Genomic DNA, 26,556 nt, shown 5'->3' with positions numbered 1-26,556 from the left:
AAGATATGGAAGAGAATAGAATGTTGGAAAACCGGCGGCCGAAAAGAATGCAAAGATCTACTTACATACGCACACCAGAAGGATTCTACATGTAAGTAAGACTGGGGTTATTTCATTATGTGTGCAGCTTACCTGAAAAAGAAACAGATAAAAAAAATAGCACGTGAATAATTCATGAAGAGGAAAGGTATACGAAGAAGGAAAAGATTTATTAGTGGAAGAAATACGTTCCTATAATGACGTTATTGAAAATGCTTAGCTGAGAATTCACAAGCGGAATGAATTTTTTTTACCGATTAATTAACATATGCGACACAGTGTAAGTCGATAAGAAGCACTATCTAAAATAACACGTTACCTATTGGTTCTATCAAAACATGCCTTAGAATGAATTAAATTGCACTTCAAGCGACTCTTCGGATGGGTGCAATTTTATTTTCTAATATCTTGCTTCTTCTGAGATATCAAGGTAAACCTGAGATTTTTAAGTGGCACCATATATCTTTTATAACATTAATCGATCCAACTGAATATTCTGAATACTTTATTTGTACCGAAAAACCAATAGTTTGTCAGATATTTTGACATTATTTTTGTCAAGGGAAGACGCCAGGCGGTGTTCTTATGATTACGCTGTCATTGTCTTTTGTACGTTAAATTTAACAAATATAAGTCAAAATATCCGCCAAACGAATGATTCTTCAGTATAAATAAGATAATACTTTCTTGTAGAGTATGCCCAACTGCATCGACTAACGTTATAATAAATATACAATGTCACTTAAGAAACCCAAGATCACCTCGATATATCGAAAAATATAAAATATCAGAAAATAAAATTGCATCCGGTCGTCGAGCCTTAAAATGCCTTGAAATGCAACGTAATTCATTTAACACGTTTTTCGATAAAACCAATATGTAGCTAGTTATTTTAAATAGTAGCTCCTATTGGCTCAGAACGATTGTTTAACTTTTGTTTATCCGTCTATCTTCGTGAAACGTTATTTTCCGTTGTTTTTGCATTCGATCAATACGCATCCTCTTTTTTTCTTATTTTGCTTCTGCGTGAGCAGTTAATAACAGCTTGTTAACAGTAATTCCATCGTACGATGTTAACCGACAGAAGCTTTCCTTCCATGTCGGTCGTGCTCGTGTACAGTTTATTTTATTCTTTCTAAGCTACCTTATCGAATTAAAAATCGTACGTTGCTTCATTAATATCGCAGAAAGCCGACTGGTTGTAAGACAGAAGTGGACAATGATAATTACGGTTTAAGATTAGAATCACTTTTACGTAGAAGATTTGTTAATTACGATTCCAGGCAGATGATTGATAAAATTTTGACTTAAATACCTCTGCCATTTGATGTTTCCTGTATCCTTTGATCATTTATACTCATCTATCTATTGTATATCGCAGATATTTAAACAAGCTGTACGAGATTATTAACACGTCCACTGCTAACCGAATTTCTACTGCAGAATCTATCCGTACGTTGTAGAACTTTATGTACATAAAGTTCATTGCTGTGTAAACATTATAAAGTATTATTATAAAAACTGATATCGCGCGCGTATCGCGATGAACTATGCTCTGATTATTAGAAAAATCTACCAAGTCAAAATATAATATCTCGGGGAAAATATAATATTTAACAAAATCACTGTTAAGCAAATCAAAATACAACAAACGATATTAGGCAGCAAAAAGATACCCATGAAAAAGAAAAGAGATATAACGTGCAGAGAGAAAAAATCTCGAAAGGAAAATCATTTCATTAATTCCCAAGCAAATCGAAATATTCCGACGAATAAATTTCCGTATCGAAAAGCATAATAATTTTAAGAAGGTAATATCGAGAATTTCCTAAAAATAAGATCTAACGCCAAATCGTTTAACAACCTTCTATTCGTATAACGCTCAATTCCGCTTCGATTTCGATAGAATGTAATTATTCACCAGTTTGAAAACGATCGGATGGCGGAATTCGTACGCGAAGCGTTAGGACAGCGTCCATGAAAGAAACAAGAAGCGCGAAAAAAAGTGCAAAATCTCCTGAGTAATCGTTTTCTAGCGATCGATGCTCTCAAGCAAAATCCAATTTCGCGGATCAGATTCCGTGGACGGGCGAGCACGTGGATGCACGCGTGCTGCACGTTGTTTATGTGTATATACAGAGTCCTCTCTTTCTTTCTTCGCCCTCTCTCTCTCCCTCTCTTCGAACGTCAACTCGAGGAATAACACATTGTTAATCAAAAGTTCTGCTAATACCGTGTCTAACGACTTTTCTATGAATAGATATGAAAGGAAGATTCGCGATTCTTCGTAATCCTAGCCATAAGCCATTTCTGAGTTTTGCAAGTAATCCTATAATTGCTTCTTTACTCGAGAAAATCTGAATTTTTCAGAGAATTTTAGAAATTTTCTCATAGTTATACATTCTTTTCTTCCTGCTCTTATTTCTTTTTTCTAAATTAAGAGCGCGATTGGTTTAAGAAGTTTGCCGTTTATACGTTTAGAAATTTAGTAGATACAGTAGAAGCGCAAATGTCCATGGAGATGTTTAAGGATTTCTGCTGGTCTTAATTTTTGAATCGGTACATTCCTTCGGAGAATTTTTAATTTTGTAAACGTGGCAGTGCAAAATCTCTCATTTTTCCTCGTTTAAAGGCAATAAAGTTCCGAGACACGGAAAGACCGATGTTTTGTATTTTCTCCTAGAACCGTTCGAGCTTTGGAAAAGTTAAAAATTGAACTGAAAGGAGAAAAAGTCCCAATTATATCCAACAATTCTGTTTCCTTTTATATTCTCCATACAAATTCCGTTTCTTCTACTCAAATGCAAATAAGAAAGAAGAAGCATAGCAATTTTAACAATTCCGTTACCAACCAGCCAAACTAAACGAGAATGATCAACTTGCATAAGATCTTAAAATATTGCAACATAGAAGAGGAAACTATATTAAAAATCCTTCTCATTCGCTAATAACCTTGCAGTTGATGCGATGTTGAATCTATATATATATATATATTTTTTTTTTAAAAAAGTAAGGAATATATTAGACTGCGAATAGCAGGCCGTTAATGGAGTTCATCGCATTCGAGCTTCTAAAAAACCGCGTGAGGATATTTATATGAAACCAGGAGAATAAATCGCTGTGTGTTTATTTTTTCTTGATCCCCTCTCCTTTCCCTGCCTTTCTACGATAATTGCTGGTTTACGTTACACGTGTCCAGACACATACGCACAGCTATATTGTGATTGTCATTGGTTCTACTCGTACGTTCATGACTTTGTTATGCAGCAAAACTCGATAATCCGACGTAATGAACGTAAGAGGAAACACAGATAATAATCGAAATGCACGGACTGCGAACAGTTCTCGTTCCACTGCCTTTTATGGATCTAATCGTGTTAATATGTATGTAGCATTGTTAATCGTAGATCAAACGATTCGTACTTAATACTCGGTAATTCGTGCTTAACGAGAGATTTCAACGATAATGATTTCATGAAAATTAATATTTATTAAGAAGTATGGGAATTTCAATTGCATTTTAAAGGAATTCCATTCTTTATAATGATTTCCTTTTATAAGAATTTTCAGTATCTATATGTATATAATGTATTTTTACATATATATACATATATATTATATAATTATATATGGTATATACAGATACTAGAAATTATTATAAAGGGAAATCATTATTAAGAATTTCATTTCATTAGAAAATGCAATTTATAAATATATATATATTTTTTTTTCTTTTAATATAATACTGTTATTTTGTATCGAAAGGTCTCTATAATAATTTTAATTAAATGATTTATTAGACAATGGGCTTGAATTAAATTTCATCGTTGATTGAAGTAAAATTCCATACACTCTGACTATGAAAGAAAATTATCTACACTTTTATTTAGAAGAAAAAGACACTGTGCGAAGTTGCGTACGAGAAAGCTGTTTCAAAGCAATTTTTGCTACGATTTCGATTTATAAACTTTTCCAAACATATGCTAGCGTCATAATCGCCTACTCTTATCATCACGAGTTGCATGCTATGCATAAAATGGATCTTGAGTCCGTATCACAAGACGCGTCCAAATCTCTAGTCGTCATAGCTTCTGTTATCTTTCGTAAACTTTCAAGTAATATATATGTAGTATTATAGTACTATCAGACTAAATTAAGATCTTTGCTTGATTATTATTATCAATATGTTCTCACAATCTCCAAATTTGTCTCGAAGAACATTCATCGGTACTAAGCGGAAAATTGAACAACTTTTGAAAATGTTTGCTTTTAGAAATTTAATAGACTATTCAGTGAACAGCAGAGTCAGCGCGACGATGTAAATTCTAATCGCACTTCTCGGGTGTCTCCTTAAACGCTGAATTTTTCTGAAGTAACTAGATATTTCAGAGCCAATTTTATCGAAAAGAAGGAGTTTAATAAACTCAAATTCAATATGTAATATCTATCGTTATCCTAGAGGATGACTTTTTGAATATTATATTAACAAATTATCAAATACCAACACTTATCAATTCATGAATTACTAATTATCAGATTTTATCAACTTAACAGTTATCAAAATTATACCAATTTGCCAAACAATATTTTCCAGCCAATTATCAAACACCGAAAGCAATATCAAATACAATTAATTATTAAACATCAAAATTTATCGATACATAAATCGCCAAATAACAAATTTTACCAATTAAACAATTACCAAAACTATACCAATTTACCAAGAAATAGCATTTCCAAACCCTGCCTTCTTTCCACGTCAAATTAATAAGCTATAGTCAAAAGTTCATACACAAAGAATAAATATTGCATAAAATATGCTAATTTTAATTAAAAATTGTGAAGATCCTAAAACGTAAAATTGAGACACGTAGTGTGTAAAGTTGAAAGCAACGCGTGCACACGAGTAACACGTGCATGAAAACGAACGCACGTAACGCGAGTGGACGTGGTCGAGAGAGATACGAAGCGATTTCTTACGGCTTCGTTTAGGCCGAGGATTAAAGCGCGGCCTTCGGGAAGGTCAGGTGACGGCCAATGTGCCACGGTCTTCAGGAAAAAGCTAACTCGTTGTGACATACTCGTTGCGGGACACACTTGCTCTAGAAAAGCAGGCCCTTCGCCGATCGATCACGCTCGTTTAATGCTACACACCTACGATAATAGATCCAAAATCACCATTTCTCACAAACATACTCTTGGTACTTGAATAATTTTTCCTATGGAAGCATTTTTGATATTTGAACGATTTTTTTTGAAACGTATGGAATATACTCTGTTACATTCAGAACCTTCTTTTGGCATTTCTATTTTACGCTTCGAGTCATAGCGTAGTTCTAGTGTCTGGCGCGAACCACCGAATCTACTGTCAGAAAGCAGTAAGGAATGAAACCTAATTAATAAGCACACGTGTCTGTTTTTCTCTTCGTATTCTTCAATCAGTGACATATTATTTATTTTCTTCACAAGGGATAATTCATTTTATAAGTAAATATATAATTATTTTTGTTTTTAAGTTTGCAGAACATGAAATATGTTCGAACGAATAATATGAAAAATCAAATGGAGATTTAATTAAATACTTTTATGCGACTTGTAGCGAGTTTTCATATTTAAAACCAGTCGACAATATTTTTCATATACATTATATACCTTTTACGCGGTTTCTCAGGAATCGTATCAATCATACGAGAACAGAATTGAACTTTAGGACGTATGCAAAGTATAATTTTCGTTTCGCAAAGACTCGTCAACGGGGCTTTAATTTAAGACACGATTTTAGGAAAACTCGTCGTCTAATCTGCGACGTAAACGGCTACATAAATCGAGGTCGCAGGTCGGCCTACACTTTGCGTCAGAGAAACTGCCTACGTTCCTGATATTAATTTCTATCGACTCGCACTATCGATTATATTAGAGCCTTGTCTTGTGTGTTGTATGGCCGTTTCATTTGCCGGCAGAATTTTATAGTCGTTTTAATTAGTCAAGGATTATGACGCGGAGACACTTATATTACGTTACAACTCTTATACTTAGATCGTTTTTTCCCAAGCAAGCCGATAATATCGTAGACGAAGCGAAGTTTTGTTATTCTGAATTCTACGATGATCACAGCAGAAACTGAAGAGAAATATGAAATTCTAATTTATTATAAATAAAATAGAGTTCGCGATCTTGAATTTCAAAAAACACGTTAGAAAAAAATTGAAACGCAGTACAGAATTCCACTTCACTACGGAAAGAAAAGATGGTTCAATGCCAGCATGTGAGCAGACAAGGAAATCTAAGTAAACAAGCGAGACCGCTATACTATTCCATCAATAATGAAGCCAGAGCGAACGTTTCCTTAAAAACTCATCGCTGCGACACTTATTGTTAGTATGCTATGCTTCTTGAGCGTTACTTTACTTGCAATATGATGCAATCGAATTTGTAATAGTCACACCAGACTGGAATACCAAGTCTCTCTATTTAATATCAATTGGTTCTTCGTTGGGATAGTGCTAATGTTAAAAAAAAAAGGAACATATTTCTCAGAAATGAAATCTCCTTTTTCTTAAATTGCCAATCTCAGCCTGGAGAATTTTTATATAAGCAATTCTTTAGATTGATTGATGTTGATGAAATTCTCGCACGTTGATGATAATCAAACAGTGGATATTTAAACGAATTCGTATTTTTGCGAATACAATTGGAAAGACTGACACATGGGTTAAAAGTTAGTTTACCTACTATACATCGTAACAGGCACTATAGTTTGCATATTTTATATATTGTTGTATAATTAACTTCGTTCTATGCATTTCCGCATCTTCAAATTTTTCACAAATACGTAAAAATCGGCGGTTTGACAGTTGCTTTAGTTAATTTTTATCATTAGTTTAAATCTATGCTTTCGGCTTTTTATCAATTTTTCAATGGATTAAACAAAAGGAAACAGACGAACAGAAATTCGTATTTAGAAATCCTAGTTTATGCCATGGAGTTCGTCTAAATTCCTCGTTAGTCTTCCGGGATAGCATCATTCAAAATAAATTGTGGAAGCTGAAAACATAAAAAATCCAAAGACACAAAATATACAAAGATGATACACAACGATAACTCGCTGCTAGCTGGCAGATTTTCACACAAACCATTATATTCCCTTACTTTCTCTTATGGATGTTCCTCCTCATCTATTCGACGTTAGACCACAAAACCATTTCTAATTAAACGTAACGTAGAACAAGCATTACATAAGGACAATTTAATGTTGTAATAGATTAAAAAGTGTGTATTTCGAGGAATGACACGATCCCCGGATTCGTCATTGTCATGTTGGAACGAACGTCAAAGTGCAGGACGGGCTGGTCCGCCCATCCCTAGGCATTGTGCCCCTGAAAGCAGTCCCATTCGGGATCCATTGTGTCCGGCGACAATTCGACGCGCTCACACCCGACAACAACGCCGGCACACTGCCGTTGCAATGAGCTCACGAGGTCGTTTAGTGTTTAGAAGAGCGTGTTGCACACACGCCATGGACGCAACTATGTACTGTCTAAACGAGCGGTTAAACGACGTCGAATGACGATCGATCAACGCGTTCGTCCACCAAAGCTTCTTTTTTCTGCCGCTTCACATTCAAATCCAGATTGCTTTCCTTTTTCTTTCCTCTACTTTCGATCAACAATTTACGAACAAGTTATTAGATATAGATCATGTCTAGGTTGATTCTGTCTCAGAGTTTTAGGATTTTAAGTCAGACAGTGTAACGAGATGATTTGTGATTTTTAAGAGCATCGCAGGTCTAATTGTAATCTTTCTTTGTTTTTAGACGGAGATACGAACACGTACTTTATCTCGGACGATGGATCAAGATCAAAGATTATTAAGATCGATGATGTCAAATGCCACAGATCGTGCGTTTGATCATACCTTTGAGAGATTTTTTAATTTGAAGTTTAACAGGGTAACGCGGTGATTTGTAATCTTTAACAACGAATTTGTGATTTTTATTTGCCAAGAGCATCGCGGTTACGATTGTTATCTCTCGCTGCTTTTGGGTGTTAATTTATAGATTGTTAAGATTAATGAATCAACGAGTTATTGGTCAGAGATCGTGCGTCTGATTCTCGTCGTGAGAGCTTCAGAATTTTTAATCGGATAAGATAATGCAATGATTTGTGATCTTTAAGAACTAGAGGTGAAAAGAATTGCAGTTTGTAATCTTTATCTGCTTTTAGATGGAGATAAGGATATTTACCATTCCAGCGATGGAGATTAATATTAATTGGGGAAATTAGCGGGAAATATATTAATTTAAAAATTATCGAGATCGGCGAATTAACAGGTTATTAATTATGGATTATTCCGTTGATTCTCCCCGAAAGTTTTAGAATTTTAAGTCAAATAAGCTATTAAAACGATTTGAAGTTACCTCGGAGAGGTGGTACTTACAAAGAGGATTGCAATTATAATTATAATTTCTGTCTGTTTTTAGATAGAGGCATGAACATCTTGCTACTCAAACGATGGATTCCCTATGGATAAGGTATGTTTGATAAAAGATATCAAAATTACTATCATTCACAACACCACATATGATTTCCAAGTAACATCCATATATTTTATTTTACATTTTACTTATAATGTCAGCAAATAGTTTCTTTTTGGCTTTGTATTCGGCGATTCGGAATTCTAATCTACGAGAAACCGTTTCATATAAATTACAATGTTTTACCAAGTCATAATAATATGATTAGAAAATTTCAACGTATTTTGAAAATTGCAATACAAAGTTCGAAAAGATGTATCACGTTGTAACATAAATACGTTCTCTTCTTACGTTGATTATTAAACGAAGAATATAAAGATATGTTGCATCGTAATAATAACTTATTAAGGGGAAAAAGAAAAATTGTGATCATTTGCGTAATATTTTTCGATAGAGGAAAATAGCAAAAGGAAGATCGTATTGAACTTGCCAGCATGCGATAATACGACATATTTCGAGGCCTATTAAACGCGGCCAAGCGAGATGCGCACGTTAGCTTCTTGAAGCAGTTAACGTGTTAAAAATAACAGAGGTCTAAAAGTTCTTCCAGCCTGTTGCTGCCAATTGCACGATTGCCATTTCACAGCGTCCATCGCCTTTCACGCGGTTGGATTTTCCGACTCATTTCCCGGATTCTCGCGAAGCTTCCAACCTTAGTCGCTGTATCTACTTCGAATCCAAGAAAAACAGCCAGTTGCTCGTCATAATTGCAATTTTCTTTATAGACGGTCGGATAAAATTTCAAAGTTGTCACGGTGGTATTCGGGAAATAGGAAAAAATTGCGAAAAGAAACACACGTCGTTCAACGAAATGCTAATTCCTCCAGATTTTTCTATGTCCTATAATCTACAAATCTTCCCGAATAATCCAATATGGATATAAGATTGTTTATACAATTATTCATAAAACTCATCTGATATCTAAAACGTAAATTTAAATAAATCCTTTTTAGCGAATAGTTTTCTTTTTAAGAATAATTCTCTGATCTCTACGAAGGAACAGTTTTCAATATTCCGATATATTCGATATTTTTGCCGCTTTTAAGAGCAAGCTTCAGAAGCTTTTAAGTTTCCAAGGTACATGAAAGGATCTTTAATTCCCAGCGTGTTTCTACATGCTTGTACGAGCAAGCGAACGCCAAGAGGAAACAGACGAGCGCAGAAAACAGAGAGGCTCAAGTGGGAAACGTGGGAGGATGCAAATGTTAATAGCCTTGAGTCGATTCCGTCGCAAGTAGGATAGGTGCATAGGTGAATTCACACGTTCGCATGTGGACACGTATGATTCATTCACGCTCCATCTTCGAACCCGTTAACTCGGACCTCCGCTTGGTTAATAACTAACTTTCGCAGTACTAATAGATTCATCGCAAACTCAAAGTGCAAACTACAAATACGAGGATACCATGTATGAGAAGAAAATAAAAGGCTGAGATCAAACTCCTACCTGCAACATGACAAATCATTATTATTGTCAGGGGAATTTCATGAAACAAAAAGTTTTGAAAGAGAATGCTACGAGTGCATCTTCTCTCTTTAAAATGAATCCAACAAAGATTCATGTGTGCAATATTACGTATGAAGATCACGGGCAAACACACAGCAAGCAATTCAAATTTCAACAGTCAGTATCGAGATTGTTCTTTTAATCCTTTGTAGAAATAAATATGTATTCTCCTTCTATATATCTAGATTCTTCAATTCTAGATTCAACAAGTTGTCAGATATTACGCTCTTTATCGCCTTCTCGTGTTCTTTACGTACGTGACTTGATTTTGTGTTTTTAATCACGAATACAGAAATAGCTCTCACCCGGAAATACACTTTGATATAATTTTATAAATATCTGCGTGATAAAATAAAGAATCTTCTGATTTTCTCAATTTTTTATGCAATTATGAAAATGAGAATTGGATAGCCTTGTGATCGCGTTTCCTTTCAGCCTGTCAACGCTAAAAAAACGTTCGTGACACAATTTAAAAAAGCGTTCGTTTTATAGGAGAGGCTTTTTAAAATGTACGAAGAAATCTTCGTGAGTCATTTGAACGACATAATAAGGCTGAGTTGACACGAGATACGCCACTTGCAGCGTCACAAAACAACTGAAAACGAGCCAGTGTTGTTGCAAAGCTAAGGCCAGGTTGATTGCGGCACAAGTAATAATTTTGCCCTCTGACGCAAAACTGATGGAATTATGAATATACCGTTTCACATGATAAATATAGAAACATAATGTAAGACCCTCTATTCGATAAAAGCAAATTTGAAGTTTTATGAGTTGCGCCGCTATCAATGCCAAGTGCCGATATAACTCAACCGAATTTCGAAACTCAAAATGAAATAAATTCCAAGATTTTAAACATCGCATATCAGGCTATCAATCTCGATCGGTACGAAGCGCAGTTTTTCGGACGATAAGTCGATAAAAATATCAGCCGAGGAGAAAACATCGGAATTATTTATATTGCGAGATCGTGATTCGCGATATGAAGAAGTTGAGGAAAAAGAGTAAAGGAGAAAGTCTCTACAGGAATGATCTAAGCTAAATAAGCTGATAGATCACGTCGTGATAATTGTGGATAAAATGTAGGCAACCTGGTGTAAGCAACAGGTGGGCGTTTCTATTCCGCGATTACTCTCTCCTTTTATCGCGAACTCGCGTTATCCTTCTCCGACTTTCTAATCAACTTCATGTTTTCGAATTAACCGAATGGTCCACTCTGCCTCCTCCAAGCGAATCTATCGTTGTGTATCAATCTTTCCTTCCAACTTTTATTGCGATATCGAAACCAGTTGTAAAACGAGCTGAATAATTTTAACACGTGTACGAATTAATTATACGTTTACGCGTATTCCTGATGAATCAACAAATGGAGGTTGAATATAGATTTGTTTTGTCTACTAAAAAAAAGAAGGTAGGTAGGTAGTCTTCTAACGATAATGTTTTAGGGATATTAACAAAATTGAACTTCATTTTGGATTTACCATTATCCTCGATCATATTAAACGATCAATGGCTTGTGAATTGAAAATACTCTGAAAATACTCTGTGATCTTTCGCGTTCTAATTTAACGCGGCTTTTTTTGTCACAGAAAGATTCTAAAAAAAAAAAAAAGCAGGAAGAAACTGTGATGTGAATAAAAGGTTGAGAAATCAAGTTCTTTCTAGTTTCAAAAAACCTTGCCTTTTTTTTCTCTTTTTTTTTTTTTATAGAACGTCGTCAATCCTTGTCTGTGATTTATAGCAGTTTTTCTTTTTTCTTCTTCTTTTTTTTTTTTTTAGACAAGTTGTCAACCGCTGTACGTGAACAAGGCGACCGTGGTTTTTTAATATTCATACCTTATTAAGTTACATGTTTAATGGCGAGATAACGCGAATATAGACACACGATGCAGTAATTTTTGCTACAAAAGGTAATTCGACAGGCGATGCTCGACTCTTCCTGCAACAGAGTTGGCCGAGAAAAACGACGAAAACCTGTTCCACGTTTGTCACGTGTCGAAACCTACGTGACTCTCTCTATCTCTACATCTTTGCGTCTCTTTTTTTCCTTTTCTTTTTTATTGCTTTTCTTTAGGCTGGTGTTCAGAGCATCGCCATTTTCAGCGCACACGTACAGCGACAATGCGATCTGCAGCCGCACATGTCAGTGCCAGACAGTCTACATCTAATCAACTAGCTATTATCGATATAAATAAAGTTATTTCCATGCATCCACGTGCACCAGAACGAAAAACAAAGGAATGTGCCTTTAATCGAGAATAAGAATCGATATCGTGGGTTTGTTAAAAATGTGATGCATCACGGAAATTACCTAAAATCGTCCTATCATTTCGTGGAATAATTTCACCGTTTAAGAAGGACCATTTCAGCCCTGTTTTTAATATTAAACGTATGAACGATATCTTACGAGAGGATCCAAAAATTATCAGTTAAAATGTAGGAACAGAAAGATTGTTCTCGTTGCTGGATAATTTCGTATCTCGAAGTTTCTTCTGAATTGGAAATCAGACTGGTTCGATATATCGATGGTGCGATGCTCTTAACGATAGAAAAATACGACTGGCTGGAAAGCAGCAGAATCAGCACGTTGCAGCGGAGTATTTTTTAAGATATGGATTTACGACTTGTTACAGCAGTTTATAGAGAGATTTATGAAGATTCTTGATCTTATATACTGCTTAACGGGATTTTAACTAGGAACTACTGCGCGGGAAGATAGATAAATGCACGAGGTGGAAAATTGAGATTTTGCGACTCTAAGAACCGCTACACTGGCGATTCTATAGATGAAAAGATCGCGAATCTATGATTCTGCTAACATACGACTCTACGAACCAAGATTACTAAAATACCGAGAATTGAAAGACCTGCAACCCTATAAATCAAAATTTAAGATCCTGGAACACTAAAAACATAAAAAAAATCGACGGTTTTACAATTCCAACAACTAACAAACTAAGATTGCACGATATTAAAAATCGAACGCTAAAGATACTTACAATTTGAAACGTTAAATACTCAAATTTCGAAATTGTATCACACTGTCAACAATCTTGTAATTCTGATATGGTAAGAGAAGCTAACCAGAAGGAGTTAGCAGAAACTACTCTCGAATGTGTTGGCTGCAGGTGCATTCGATGGCTTAGATTGATGACAAAACGGCCCTAAAATTATTTAAGCGCATGACTTTGAGAAACTAATACAATTTTTTTGTATCTCCTTATACACTTTGTTATCTTCTTACTAAGTATTCTTTGAAATTTTTGTAATTTATTTTGAACAATTTTCGATTATTCTTATTTATTATAGTGCTTCCGCATATTTTTCAATCTTGTGTCTGGCAATCGCAATAAGAACATTTGAAAAATACGAAATTGACGCACCAAAGACACAATTCGTCGATTAATTTCTGGAGAACAAAAGTAACGCGTTCAAATTCATTTCACGTTGTTCTACCAACTTCAATATAAAGCATCGAATGTGCAGAAACGGCAGACTCGTTCGACATTACGCGGTTCTCGTTGTCTCCTCGTAAGACTCAACGATCTTAAAAACCAACTTTCGAGGACATCTAATCTGAAAGCTTACGATACTAACATCATGTAATCTAGAAACCTGTATCCTAAGATTCTACAATCCTGGAAATCAAAATTTACAAATCCGGAAAGTCCATAAACTAAGAAATTCGCGTCATGTAGCCACAAAAGTGCCGTTCAAATGCTGAAACTGGAAACCTCGCAATCCTAACAATCGTAGCAAACGTCCTCCTACCAAACCTGAAACCTGATGAAACCTGTTCAAATTCCTCGAAACACAGAATCCTCGTACCATTTACGTATACATGATGCTGCCTCCATAAATGCTGGTACTGGCTCCAACGCGAGCTGGTGCTGTCCTCGTGGATGGGCGGAAGTGGCGCGTGCACCTGATGGCCGTGCGAGGTGGGCGGTAACGGTGGCGGTGGTGGTTGTTGGGGTTGCTGTTGGTGCGCAGGCGCGACCACGATGTGAGGATGGGGCGGTTGCACCGGTTGTTGCTGATGCTGCTGATGATGCGCCTGGTGCAGCACGCCTGGTACCGGCGGTGGCGGCAATTGCTGGTACTCCATAACGCAGCTCATTCGGTTGCTTTCACGCGAGCATTTAAATCACCCCTTACTTTGTCTCCCCTGTCACTCAGTTAGTCTTTTCCTCTTACTATACGACAACCAAATTCACTCACAGAGTTCGGTTCCCTCGGTCGATCTGACGATCGAAGCAGAAAGTTCGACAATTTGATTTCCTCGTCTCTATCGACTAGCTCGATTCGATTTAGAGTGATATTCGTTTAAAATAAGCAAAGAGCACTTATCAGATCTGTCGAGGATCGTCTTAGGGACACACTACCGAGGCTTCGCGGTCGCCACTGTCTCTGTTTGTCTTAGCATCTGCGCGTAATTTTATCCGCTCGCTGTCATCCGCGCAGTCTTTTTGCGCTGCCACTGGACGGACACTTGTCACCAGGCCGAGAATCGTCGACAAGAGAGGGAGAGAATCGGAGAGAGGAGAACTACGAGGAAAATTGCAACTCCGATGATGTCAAAGGGCCACAACGGTCTTTCGCTATCAAAAATCTTGCAACTTCCCAGGGATCTTTGGATCTCAACTTCGGCCACGTGATCTCGATTCGACCACACTTTTCCTTCTTCCTATCTCTCCCCTCTTGCAACGGTGTCCTCGACCGTTCACCGAATTCATGTGCGGAAGATCATCGTTCAAAATCAACATCAACAGTTCGTTGGTTCAAAATCAACACACCGATGGGAGGATTTCTGTCGCTCGCCGATGATCCGGTATTCGAGACGCAGAGCGCGCAAGTCCCGAGGTACGCGCCTCGAACACACTGAACCTCGTCGGAGAACTGAAACGTACCGCTGATCCGTTGGGCCGCGAAAGGACCTCCCGGAGGAAGAGCAGATTCGGTTCTCGGCCGGGAAGGAGAGAAGGCAGCGGCCAGCCACGGGCACGGTGTACTACTATCGTCGTCGTGTGTCGACTGTCAAAATCAGCGATCGTCAGCGTCTATCCGTGGCCGGTGTTCGCCCATTGGGCCGTCACCGTAGCCGGAAGCGTAGCTCCGATTGGCTCGCTGGCCGCGTTCCTAACGGTGGGGGAGAGACGATCACGCGCCTCGACGTCGTCCTGAGAAGCGAAGTTCCGACCGGGAGAGACAGCACGAGGAAGGGCAGAGTGGAGCCGCCAAGGGAAATCAGAGAGAGCAAGACAGACTCGCTGAGACCGTGAAGAGGGATGGACAGAGTTTCTCAGGAAGAAGGGAGAGGGTAACGTTAACCAAGAGGGAGAAAGAGGATACGCGCATGTATGTATACAAAAGGGGGTGGAGAGGGGGTAAAATGTTGAACGGGGCAGGGAGGGACAGATAGGTGGATAGATAGACGGACAGGTAGACAGGAACGAATAAAAAAAGAGAGAGAGAGAGAAAAAGAGAAAAAGAGAGGGAGAAAGAGAGGGAGAAACCGTGCGTGCGTGACTCGAAGCTGCGGCGTCCGGAAAGACACTGCCACTCGCCAACGTTCCTACGTTCCACCGCGCTATCTGTGTTCCTTTCTCTCTCTATCTCTCTCTTTCTCTCCCTTCTCTCCGTGTCACTCCCTCTCTCGATATATCCAAGCTTCCCTACCAAGAGACCACGCGACGTTTCTCTCTCGCGAGTACACACGCGCGTACGTCCGTACCCTCCTCCACAACCCGTTCGTACCCGTCGTCTTCTTCGCGTTCACCAAACATCCGCTTTTACCCGCCCTCACCTCCCACCATACACCCTCTCCACGCTCTCTCTCTCTCTCTCTCTCTCTCTTTCCCTACTCGATTGTTACGCGCAAGATTCTGCCACTTCCTACTCTATCCATCTTTGTCCCTCTACGTCGTTGTTCTTTCTTATACGCGCAGAGTTTGCTAGGTTATAGAAGAATTGTTTTGTGAGGCGAATAAGAAAGCCCGTAAGGGTAGTTTCCCGCACGCTGTAGGTTAGGTCGCGGTCTTTCGAGGGAGGTTCTACGACTGGTTGTTTCTTTGCGCGTTCTCCGCCAGTGGTTTTCTCGGTTTTCCTCGCAGAATAACGACAGCCAATGGGCTTCCAAGCAAACGGGGCTTCCGTGTTCCGAGGCGAAACCCCGGGCCGCGGTGATCTCTCTGGGTGTTTTAGAATGGCAAGCACAGCGACGTTGAGTTGGTTCGGAGTTTCTAAGTCTTCCAGCAGAGTTCCGTTATGACGTTGATGAAGTCTTTTGTGTTTCCTACCTTTCTGTTTCTGACGTTGCGAGAATAGTAGGTTAGAGGTGGGTTTGTTTGTTTTTCGGGGTCCGATCATTTTCGGATATTTCTTCGCGAAAATTATTCGATTAAACCATGTACATTTCGTTATATTACCAAGCATTGTCGCTGGGCAGTTGCGGATATTACTAAACCTAGAAATCTTCAACGTTAAAATCACAGTATATAAATAATTGTAAAGGTGGATAAAGTTAAATTTATGAAACAAAAATAGCAACAATGAGAAACCTCAGACTCGTCGTTCTGCTAATTCCAGCGCAAAAACCATTATAATCGAAGAAAAAATGGCAGATCGATTCCCCTAGCTTCTTACCGAAGGTGTCCGACCACAGTTCGGAACTTTCTACTGGTAAGAAGTCGCAGCGGTAGGATCAAACGAGATCCGTGCTCGAAAATCAGGATTACAACACGTAATAAGTCAAGAAAGTATTCGAGCACCTGTACAAACCTTCCATGAACATATTATACGCGTATTATACCTCCAGATTTTGAAATTCATTTGCCATCGTTGCATTGGTGAAGTTTGAAACAAATCTAAAAATGTATTTTAATTAATAAGCCTCGATATTCAGGCAAAATATCGTATTTTATAATTCTTAATTCTTTAATTCTTTACCAAATACACTTTTGTGTATACATTTTTGTACATTTTTAAGACGCTTTCAAATTTCACCAATATAATCATGACACGGCGCTAATGAAATTTCAAAATATTTTTAATATAATACATACACGATATATGCATCAAAGAGCTTTTTGATAAACGTTCAAATACTTCCTTCAGCTATTGCAAATACTTTTTTCAAGATTAGCGGCTCATAGAATTATCATTGTGATGGAAGGCCACCACAGATGACTTTCCGTTTCGATGGCGTGACGAGTTAGAAAAAAGGGAAAACTGGAACAAACGACGCTTCGGACGAAGAGAATAGTTGATACTGTCCCCGTTTTCTATGTCGGGCCCGACCCACTTCCTGGTGCGTGGTTTCGATCGTGACCGATCCATGAAATTAACAGTAACGGAGCGGCCGTACTCGCCGTGTAAAATCGAAAGTGGCGAAATACCGCGACGCCGTGGCGTTCGAGAGGGGACAGGTCCGTTTCATGGTGGTTCCAAGGTGGGGAGCAGAGAGAGTTTCCTCGCCGAAGAAAGATTCTAACGGCCACGCACCACACTGTCGCCTCCTTCTGTTCGCGTGTTCCTTAGATCGTCTCAAGTACCGGAGACTATTTTCGATTTCTAATTTCAGCTTTTAATTTCAATTTCTAATCTCAATTTCTAATTCCGATATTTAGTTTCAATTCCTAATTTCGATTTCTAATTTCAATTCTTAATTTATGACCGGTAAAAGAGATTTATGATCGATTCAGAAACGTTCAAAATTGCGTTTCACTGTCTACGAATTTTCCAACTGAACATTATAATAATTCATATATATTATAATTCAATGCAATTAACGTATTTAATGTGGAGCTAATTCTGTAATTTATCACGTCACTTGGGAATTTCCCCTTATCTTAGCTAATCGCATCTTTTCATTCATCCTTGTAATGTAGAATTCCCTCACATTGATTAGAAGAATTTACACGTATCTACAAATGAATCTTCCACGAACATGTGAGAATTCCTTGAAATATCACTTCTGTCCAAGTGATACGATCACGAATCAGAATCACGAATTAAAATCACGAATCAGGTATATTTAAAAGTTCTCGAATTCTGATGGTGCTCAGTTTTTTAATATTACCAAGTATTACTACTCTTCCTTTCCTTTTATACGTGTAATTATGCTAAACTGATTATACAAAATATTTATACAAAATATTAACGAAACAGCGGGTGTCCTCGAAGTATTTATGCTACGCCGATTTTAAAAGATATTTATGCATATATGACACATACGTTGTATGAGAAATGTTCAACTATCTAAAACAAATATAGAGCATGAATGAATAAAAGATCTTTCAATTATTCAACACCTGCAATACTTTATAATTTAGTCGATATCTTCGACCTTCTTCAAACAATGATAAATGCTTTTATTTCAATTTAGAAATTATCCGAACCTCAATCTGCCATAAACCGTATTAAATTTCGTCACTTTTATTTCCTGATTCGTCTACTACAGTTTAATGTAACCCAAAGCCAAACCACAAGTTGAACTTTTTTAACGTTGCTAGTTTCGTAACCTTTTTCCTTATTTGAATATCTTATTAATAGACATTGAATTAAACTTCTTTTTCAACTGTTTACCATTTACTTTCTGTCGCTTCATTAGCTGTGGATTAGCCTCAAGATTCATTTTACCGTGGGTATTAAAAATACTTCGAATTTTTTGCAACACTTTTTAAAACGATATTTTACCTTCCTAAATAACCCTTTTCCATATATATCCAAATTTGAAAAAAAAGAACCTAGATACCGACCAAATCGTAAACTATTTCTAAAGCAAGCTGTTACCACGCCTACTCTCCATTAAACGCTTCATCATCGCGACAGAAAAACGGGAAAATCAAAGAAAACGAGCAATATCTTGGTGTTGTCGTATACGGCTGCAAGAAAACGATGGCTCTTACTACACCGGACAACTTGGAAGAGTTCCCATTTCGTTTTCGTTCGCATCGACGACCTTTCTCTTCGTCGCTCCCTCGCTGGAGAAAGGGAAAAAAAGCAACGGTGGAGGGAAGATGCCGACGTTAATTCTGCTGGAACCGGCATAAAGCTCTGAATCACCGGTGAACCGGTCCCGTACCCGTAAAACGCGATGCCTGTTGTGCGAACGCGGAAACCACGAGGAGCCAGCAGTCCTCGCGCGGGTCACGGAAGGATTCCTTTCTCCTCCTCCGTTTCGTTGTCGTCTCTTCCTCCTTATATTCGCCCATTCTTCCTTCTTTCATCCTTTCTACTCATCCTTCTCCTTCCCCCTTTTTTTATTTTCATCGCCGTCGCCTTCGTGTTCTCCGACCAACAAAAGTATATCCTCCTCCCTGTTCTTTGTACATCCTCCCTTTTGTCAGCCAACAGATGATATACCTTTTTTAGTTGGAATGCTTGTTTTGCCACGATGAATCGACTTCTGCTGTGTCATCGACCTAATTGGATTACGATAATGGCAGATCGAGCGAGTGTCGAGGTGAGGTAACGTGTTTCACAATGAATGGATCCCGAAAATATTAGTCTTCTTTCCTTGTTTACTCGTGGAGGTCGGAGATAAGTAGGGAAATTTGCGAGGATATTCGCAAATATTTTTCAATATTGTTTTTGCGGGAATTTTCATTGGAAATCTCATCGAGTTTAAAGTACTAGCCTCAGGCTTATCCCAGTCGAATTACCGAAATCCGTTTACCAGATCTAACTACCTATATTTTGCCTATTATTTACAGACATTATATGTACATATGCATGTATGTATACTACAATAGCTATATACTATGATAATAGTCTAGTCTAATAAGCGTCTAAGTTACCTTCGCGCCGCTAATTAACGTTATCAAGCCTACTTAGAATTCTCAATAGAGAATTGATAGCGAAGAGCTTTAAAAGAGAGAGAAAGAAAAATGCAATGTATGTCAAGTCTAAGTATTATTTGTGTAGACTGCAGATTTTTGTGCGTTCATGAGAAATTTAAAGTTGAAAAAATGCGCAAGATGCAGGTAACATGCAAAAATATATAAAATACCGAAAGCATAGTATTCCCTATAATATTTAGTATTCTATGAATATTTCTATAATTATTTAATATTCTATAATATTATAATTAATACTTATATAGGTAAAACAATTTTCTACTTAGATTCCAGTATGTTGATTACATTTATAAGAATATAAATTTGCATAAGAATCCGCAGTCTAATCATTAATTTAGGATTGACGAACTGTATACCACAGTTTTGGTATTTTCTTCAGACTATATTAAAAAATATGAAATTATAAAATTGCATTGCATAAGTTAATATCACTGCCATACTTTATTTTAAAATTCTATCCCTATCAAAGTACATATATTGAATCTCAGTACTTTGCCATTACTATAATGAATCTTAATACTTCACTATTGCTACATCAAATTTATATCAAGCACGTTGAATCTTAACACTTTAGCCAGAAATCTCCCTACATTTTTTCTATTAATTATAAAAATCAACCATGGTTTCTATCTCTATCTATCTGAAGCAAGTATATTGAATTTACGTCAAATATATTGAATCCTAATACATTTTTGCTATTACTATGTCAAATCTGTATCAAGTTATATTGACTCACAACAGTTTACTCAAGAAATCTCTCTGTATTTCTTCCGTCGATCATAAACTCAATTATGATTCTATTCTTATCAAAAGAAATATATAAACGTATCTACACGAATCTTTGTATCAATTCGTACTCTACTTTGTGCCAATACTACGACGTCAGAAACGATGAAAACTAGTATAACAAGATGTCTGGTTTTTTCGAACGAGGCCGGAGATCTCGATGCGGGCAAAGACGCTTTCGTTTCCCGGCTAAAGGTTAAACTGCTGCTACGGTCTAACGATGCTACACGAAATGGGAATCGAGACAACCTGTTGATCCTGCCGCTTCCTTTCACTCCTGGTGTATCACGAACGAAGGAGAAAAGAGGCGAGACGTTCCGACTGATTTACCGCAACACGTTCTTCATATTTCGTAAGCAACCCGGGAATCAGGGTTGCTTCGTGAATTAGGCCAGCTTTTTTTCGATTCCACCATAATAGAACGATTTATACCGATGGATCAAACACTTGTTGTGATTGTAAATCACGGATAGAGAAATCGTGTTGTTAGAATTTTTGTTTACGCTTCGTGATTTCAGAGATATTTCTCGGTTTCCGATGGAATTTCGTTGTTATGATCTTTACTTACTATAATTCTTTGGAACTACGTATTAAACATTTTCCTTGATCTACGTTGGAGAATTCAAAGTAGATTTAAAGCAAATGGAGATGTTTTATGTTAGTGTGTATTAGATATTATATCTAATTCGTAGATTATGTAATTTCAGAAAATTTTTTCCAGCAAAGTGTCGAAATTAATATAATAAGCTGCATAAAAATCAGAGTAATCAGAGTAAATATTTTACAATCGATTTCTAAAAATGATCTTTCAATAGTAAACCAAACAATTTCTAAAGATTTTCCAGCTAGTCACCTTGATCATCGAAAAAATTTCTAAAAAAAATTCCAGAAGAAAATTTTTTTTAAATTATGTTACTACATCCTACAAAAAATACTTTATTAATTAAAAGCTCCCAATGTGTTATCCAATGCTCTACAATTCCAAGATTCGAAATCTGATCGACACATGTTTTTCAAACAAGCACCGGCCTAAAAGTTTCTTGCAGAAATCAGAGGGGAGAAAGAATCCGAAAAAGAGGACTAAAATAATAGGGAAGAAAGTATGCGAGCAGATTTATTCAATCGAGATTTGCTCACCGGGAGTGGCTAACGTGAGCGCGAAAAAAAAAAAAAAATAAGAATGTGGAACTCGTCTAACGGGTGTCCGGAAGAAAGCGGTCCCATTTCGGCCAAGCGTGCTGCTTTTCATGGCCGAGTTACTGACAAAATTTTGGGAACGGCCCTTCCCAAGTGAGAAAAACAAGAAAGAGGGCGAATGGAGTGGCGAACCGATTCCGGAGCCGCGGTAGGAGAAACGGCCAAGGCACATTTCACTAGGAGGAGAAAGTCCATTGCCGAAAGTTCTCGTTTTCACATGTCTGGCCCCTGGATCTTCCAAGGCTAACTCTACTCTGACAAATGTGAAATTCTACTCCCGTGAAATCGTGGACAATTATGGTAAAAATCTTTGACTCTGATTCCTTTTTTGTTTCTTCTCCTTCTTCTCTTTTTTTCTTTTTTTTTTCGTTTTGCTTCAGTGAGATATGTTGAATATAATCGAATCAATGGTAAAAATAACTGAATAGCTTTAGGTTTCATACGAATCACTGTTTATTGCTGTTAATATTAAAAAATGATTCATATAGCTGAAATTGATCTATATAATTTTTTTTTAAATTTGCCCATGCATTCTCTATTCGTTTGTAATTCTATGGATTTAATTTTAGTATTTGTTAAATGTGTCGAATAATGTTTATTACTATTGATATTAAAAAATGATTCATATAACTGAAGCTAATTTAACTAATTTTTCAAAGTTGTGAATGTCTTCTTTTTATTCGTTTGTAACATTTGCATTGATTATGGATCTAACGTTGCTATTAATATCGAATAATATCTGTCGCCATTAATATTAAGAAATGATTTATATACTGAAAGTTGATCTAACTAATATTTCAAAGATACGAATGTTTCCTTTGTTCATTTGTTATATACCAGGGATTTAAGAATTAAAAATGGAAACTTTGGTAGCTTACAAATATGAGGCTGCGTAATTAGAATACTCAAAATTGTACGTTAGAAACAGAGAATTCTAATACGAGTCATGTAGAAACGAGAACGTTAAATATTCGTGTCTTGGATACGGAAAATTGCTATTACAATAATTATATTAACGTAAGAATGATAAATAGCAAAGTCCTGATAACGTAGAAATATAAAATCCAAACGCTAATGACTTAATAAGAGGAGAAATTATCAACTCGTAAAATCCTTATCATCTGCAATTTTTATACGAACAATGATCGATCATAAATAATTTTTATAATCGAGCCATACACGGGAAAAAACGAAGAATAGAATCGAGCAATTATATTTCATTTTGAAAAGTGACGTTTCGCGACTTATTTAATCGGCAAAACCAACGATTGCATTGACAAGATCCAAAAATACCGTGGCGGACAAAAGAGAAAGCAATTTATTATGTGCTGGTCCGAAAGTGGAACATTCGATATGCGCTTAAAAATAGTATCACAATGCTCGTGACCAAACGATATTCGCAACGTCCAACGATATTTCTCCTTGTTTGTTTCTATTTTTCTTCTAAAATACATTAACGCTACTTTACTGACCTTGTCTAAACCTGCTGACCAACGAAATCTATTAAGAACGACGCTTCGTATACGAAGATCGCATGATAAGAACATGACGAGCACGTTCTTATCGATTTTTTTATTCTAATACCACTCTGCGATCGAATAGAAATAACTGAAAATGAAAACGAGCTATCGAGTCCGAGGACGTAGATTTTCTAAGAACACGTGATGCTGATAAATTGAACAAGTTTTGTAGAAACCGAAAATATAATTATTAAGCAATATCTCAAAGCACTGAGAAAATATTGTCAGTTTTGTGGAAGTCTTGTGTATATTAATACACAGCAATACGGTGACAATTTTAAAGGAAATGAAAAACGCACGCAATTATTTTACATAATTATCAGTATTAAATTAAAATTCAAATTAAACGAAACGCATAAATTGTTAGGACATGCTGGCAATTTAGAATGGAATGGAAAAATACATACAGTGTAAAAATACGTATACTTCTGTAAAAGCCAAATGTGTAATTTAAGGCAAGCAACGTGAAAACTAAACAGCAACATTTTGAACACATTGAAAGTTGAAAAAATACATACATATTTATGTCTGAAATTAAAGAGCAATTTTGGTAACATTTTTATTACCGACTGACAGCAAACTGAATGTCAAAGGTGTTTCTGCGGAAAAAGGACAGCAAATGTGACTTATCGTGTTCTTTCCTTATAGTCGTTATATCCTATGGACAAAGGGGTTACGACTTTTCTTCACCATAGAGACTCGAGAATTGATAACTTCACAGCTGACGAGCAGATGTTGCTACCGTCATAAAGCGTTTATGTTATAAATTACGCGGAGGAGCCTGTATGTTTTACCGACACCTGACAATTAAAGAAACGACGTGTACAGAGCATATGTTGTGATCACGGAATGCACGTTAACGAAGCAGCGAGCTGAGATCGCGTCCAAGGATCGAACCAGGATGAAAATGTATTTCACTGTGCGTGAAGCCTCGATTTTCGAGGATTGAGAATACAAATTTCGAAGAAAATTACGAAATTTCAAGATTATTATATACCTCTCAAGGCGAGAAACTTGAAATGATTTCAATTTGCGTCATTGCTTTATATATTAATTGTCTATGTTAATTAATTACGTAACATTAGAAATATCAGACTTCCCTTCCTTTATTATCTTTATTTAAATCTAGCCTTAAAATCGGTCGCTAAAGACACAAATTATGCTACTGTTTTAAATATAACATGGAAGAAGAACAGATGATCTCCCCTTGTTTAGCTTCTTACTAGTCAGAAGCTTGGCGATAATTACGAGTTAATATTGAAAGATATCGCAAGTTTTCTCAGAAAGCAGCGAACTTCTTTCCTCGGTCCAATTAGTTTCTGAAAGTGACACGTTTTTCTTTTTGTTGGCAAAGTTCGTGCCTCTTATTTCGCCAACGCAAAGTCAACCAATTAAATGCGAACGTTGAGCGTAATTACTCTTTCCTCGTCTCCGATAATTACACACGTTTCTGATGTAAAAAGCGGTAGAAATCGCGGAGCTTCGGAATTACTTTGTATCCTTGAAAACGAATCATCTACTTGTACGCACGATCTTTCAAATGAATTTTTCTTCCATTTAAATGACCAGACAGAGCAAGCTTTTTCCATTCGCTACGAGTTTTGTTGAAATCTATAGAATTTCTGATATGAATTATACAGGCTGTTCCAGGCTATGCGGATCAAAGGTACGGGGTTGTGATCCTAAACGAAGAAGAAAAACTCGCATAAATGTACAGCAGATACGACTTGGTTTTCGAGTTGCAGCCTCTTTCGCGTTGTTTCTTCGAAACATTTCCCTCTCGGGCATTTTAGAAACTGTTCGCCGTATATTATACAGATACCGAGTTCTTACGGCAATACGCTCAGCAAATTCATACGTAAGACGCGTGTCAGTCGTTTCGCAATTTCTGTGAATAACTCATTTTCACGACGCCACTACCATAAATTCGGAATAATCTTGCTGCACCGGACGTGCGAGTCTTTTACGCGGGAACTCGACGGGCGACGTTTTACCGTGCGATATCGGCGTGATCTGTATGTCTGTCTTTGCTTCTTCTTGATAGAAAAAGAAAGAAAGAAGGACGGTCGCCTGTGTGCACGCAGCCTTATACTGACTGCTCCATTCATAACGCGGCGCTCGCACGACACTCAAACCACGCAGCAAAAGCAGTATACACCAACATTCCAATTCTTGGTCTTATCTACGCAAAAGATTGCTGCAACACAAAATAAGCTATAACTCGAAAATAAGGTCATATCGCGTATACAGGGTGTCCCACGTAACGCGACTCGCTAGTTCTCTGCCGTTTGCGGCCATGTGACAAAGAACGCTTCGAATAACCGTATTTTAATCGTGTGGAGTTTACAAAAAATGTGCTAGAGGTAGAAAAAAGATTTGGAAAATACACTGTCTTTATAGGGAAATCACTTTGAATAATATATAATAAACGAGATCATACGTTGTCTCGATCATTTTTCTCTCGAAGACTATGGTTTAGCGGGTAACAAAGTTTAATATTTTGCGTTTAAGATGGAGGAATGAAGGTAGTATATGAAACATGTGCTTAGTATGGAACGTGATCGTACGTTTGCAAAGAAGTGCCGTAATGCTGCGGTGAAGTTTAAAACTACTAATTACAACGTCGTCCGCGAGCAATTATCATTTGCGTGAATACGATCGTTTCAGTAATGTGCCGTTAAGCGTGTTCTTTTCTCGCCGTGACTTTTTATATTCATTTACGAAGACGGTTTGCGTGACATTAATAGTAAATTATTCGGTCAGTTTCTTTATTAGTTTGGAGTCTTAGCATTATCGACTAATTCTATTATCGTCCATCATCATCAATAAATTGTTCTTCGATTAATTCAACTTTGATCAATTCAACGATACTTGATCAAAGACAGAGACAGCTTACGAATATTCGCAAGAGAAGCTAACTGACAAGGAAGGCAGTTGTGAGTCGAAATTGGATGACAACGCAGAATGTTTATTTGGTTCGCGTGTGTGTAGTTATTTTAATTCTCAGTCGCTCATTTTCGCAACTTAACGTGTCTCTCGCGCATCGAATTGACACAATGAGAAGATCGATATGAACAAATGAAGAGATAAATAATTCATTTTTCTCTTCGTCGTTCA

At 37.1% G+C, this 26,556-nt stretch overlaps 1 protein-coding gene across 8 annotated transcripts in view; it reads right to left on the bottom strand.

Moving 5' to 3' along the window:
- LOC122574775 (thyrotroph embryonic factor-like) overlaps nucleotides 1–26,556 on the bottom strand; it is a 100,728-nt gene that overhangs the window by 52,457 nt on the left and 21,715 nt on the right. The window contains exon 1 of one of the 8 annotated variants that reach the window (XM_043742776.1): nucleotides 13,905–15,100. The exons of 6 other annotated variants lie outside the window; for them this stretch is intronic. In XM_043742776.1, the coding sequence (XP_043598711.1) occupies nucleotides 13,905–14,196 (292 nt within the window). In that variant the 5' untranslated portion in view covers nucleotides 14,197–15,100. Of the gene's footprint in view, nucleotides 1–13,904; nucleotides 15,101–26,556 lie in introns of those variants that run through there. One more of the 8 variants, XM_043742777.1, reaches the window with a different exon arrangement.

The sequence above is a fragment of the Bombus pyrosoma genome, linkage group LG14, assembly GCF_014825855.1.
Source record: "Bombus pyrosoma isolate SC7728 linkage group LG14, ASM1482585v1, whole genome shotgun sequence".
In the NCBI taxonomy this organism is placed as follows: domain Eukaryota; kingdom Metazoa; phylum Arthropoda; class Insecta; order Hymenoptera; family Apidae; genus Bombus; species Bombus pyrosoma.
This window is presented reverse-complemented; position numbering and strand designations above follow the sequence as displayed.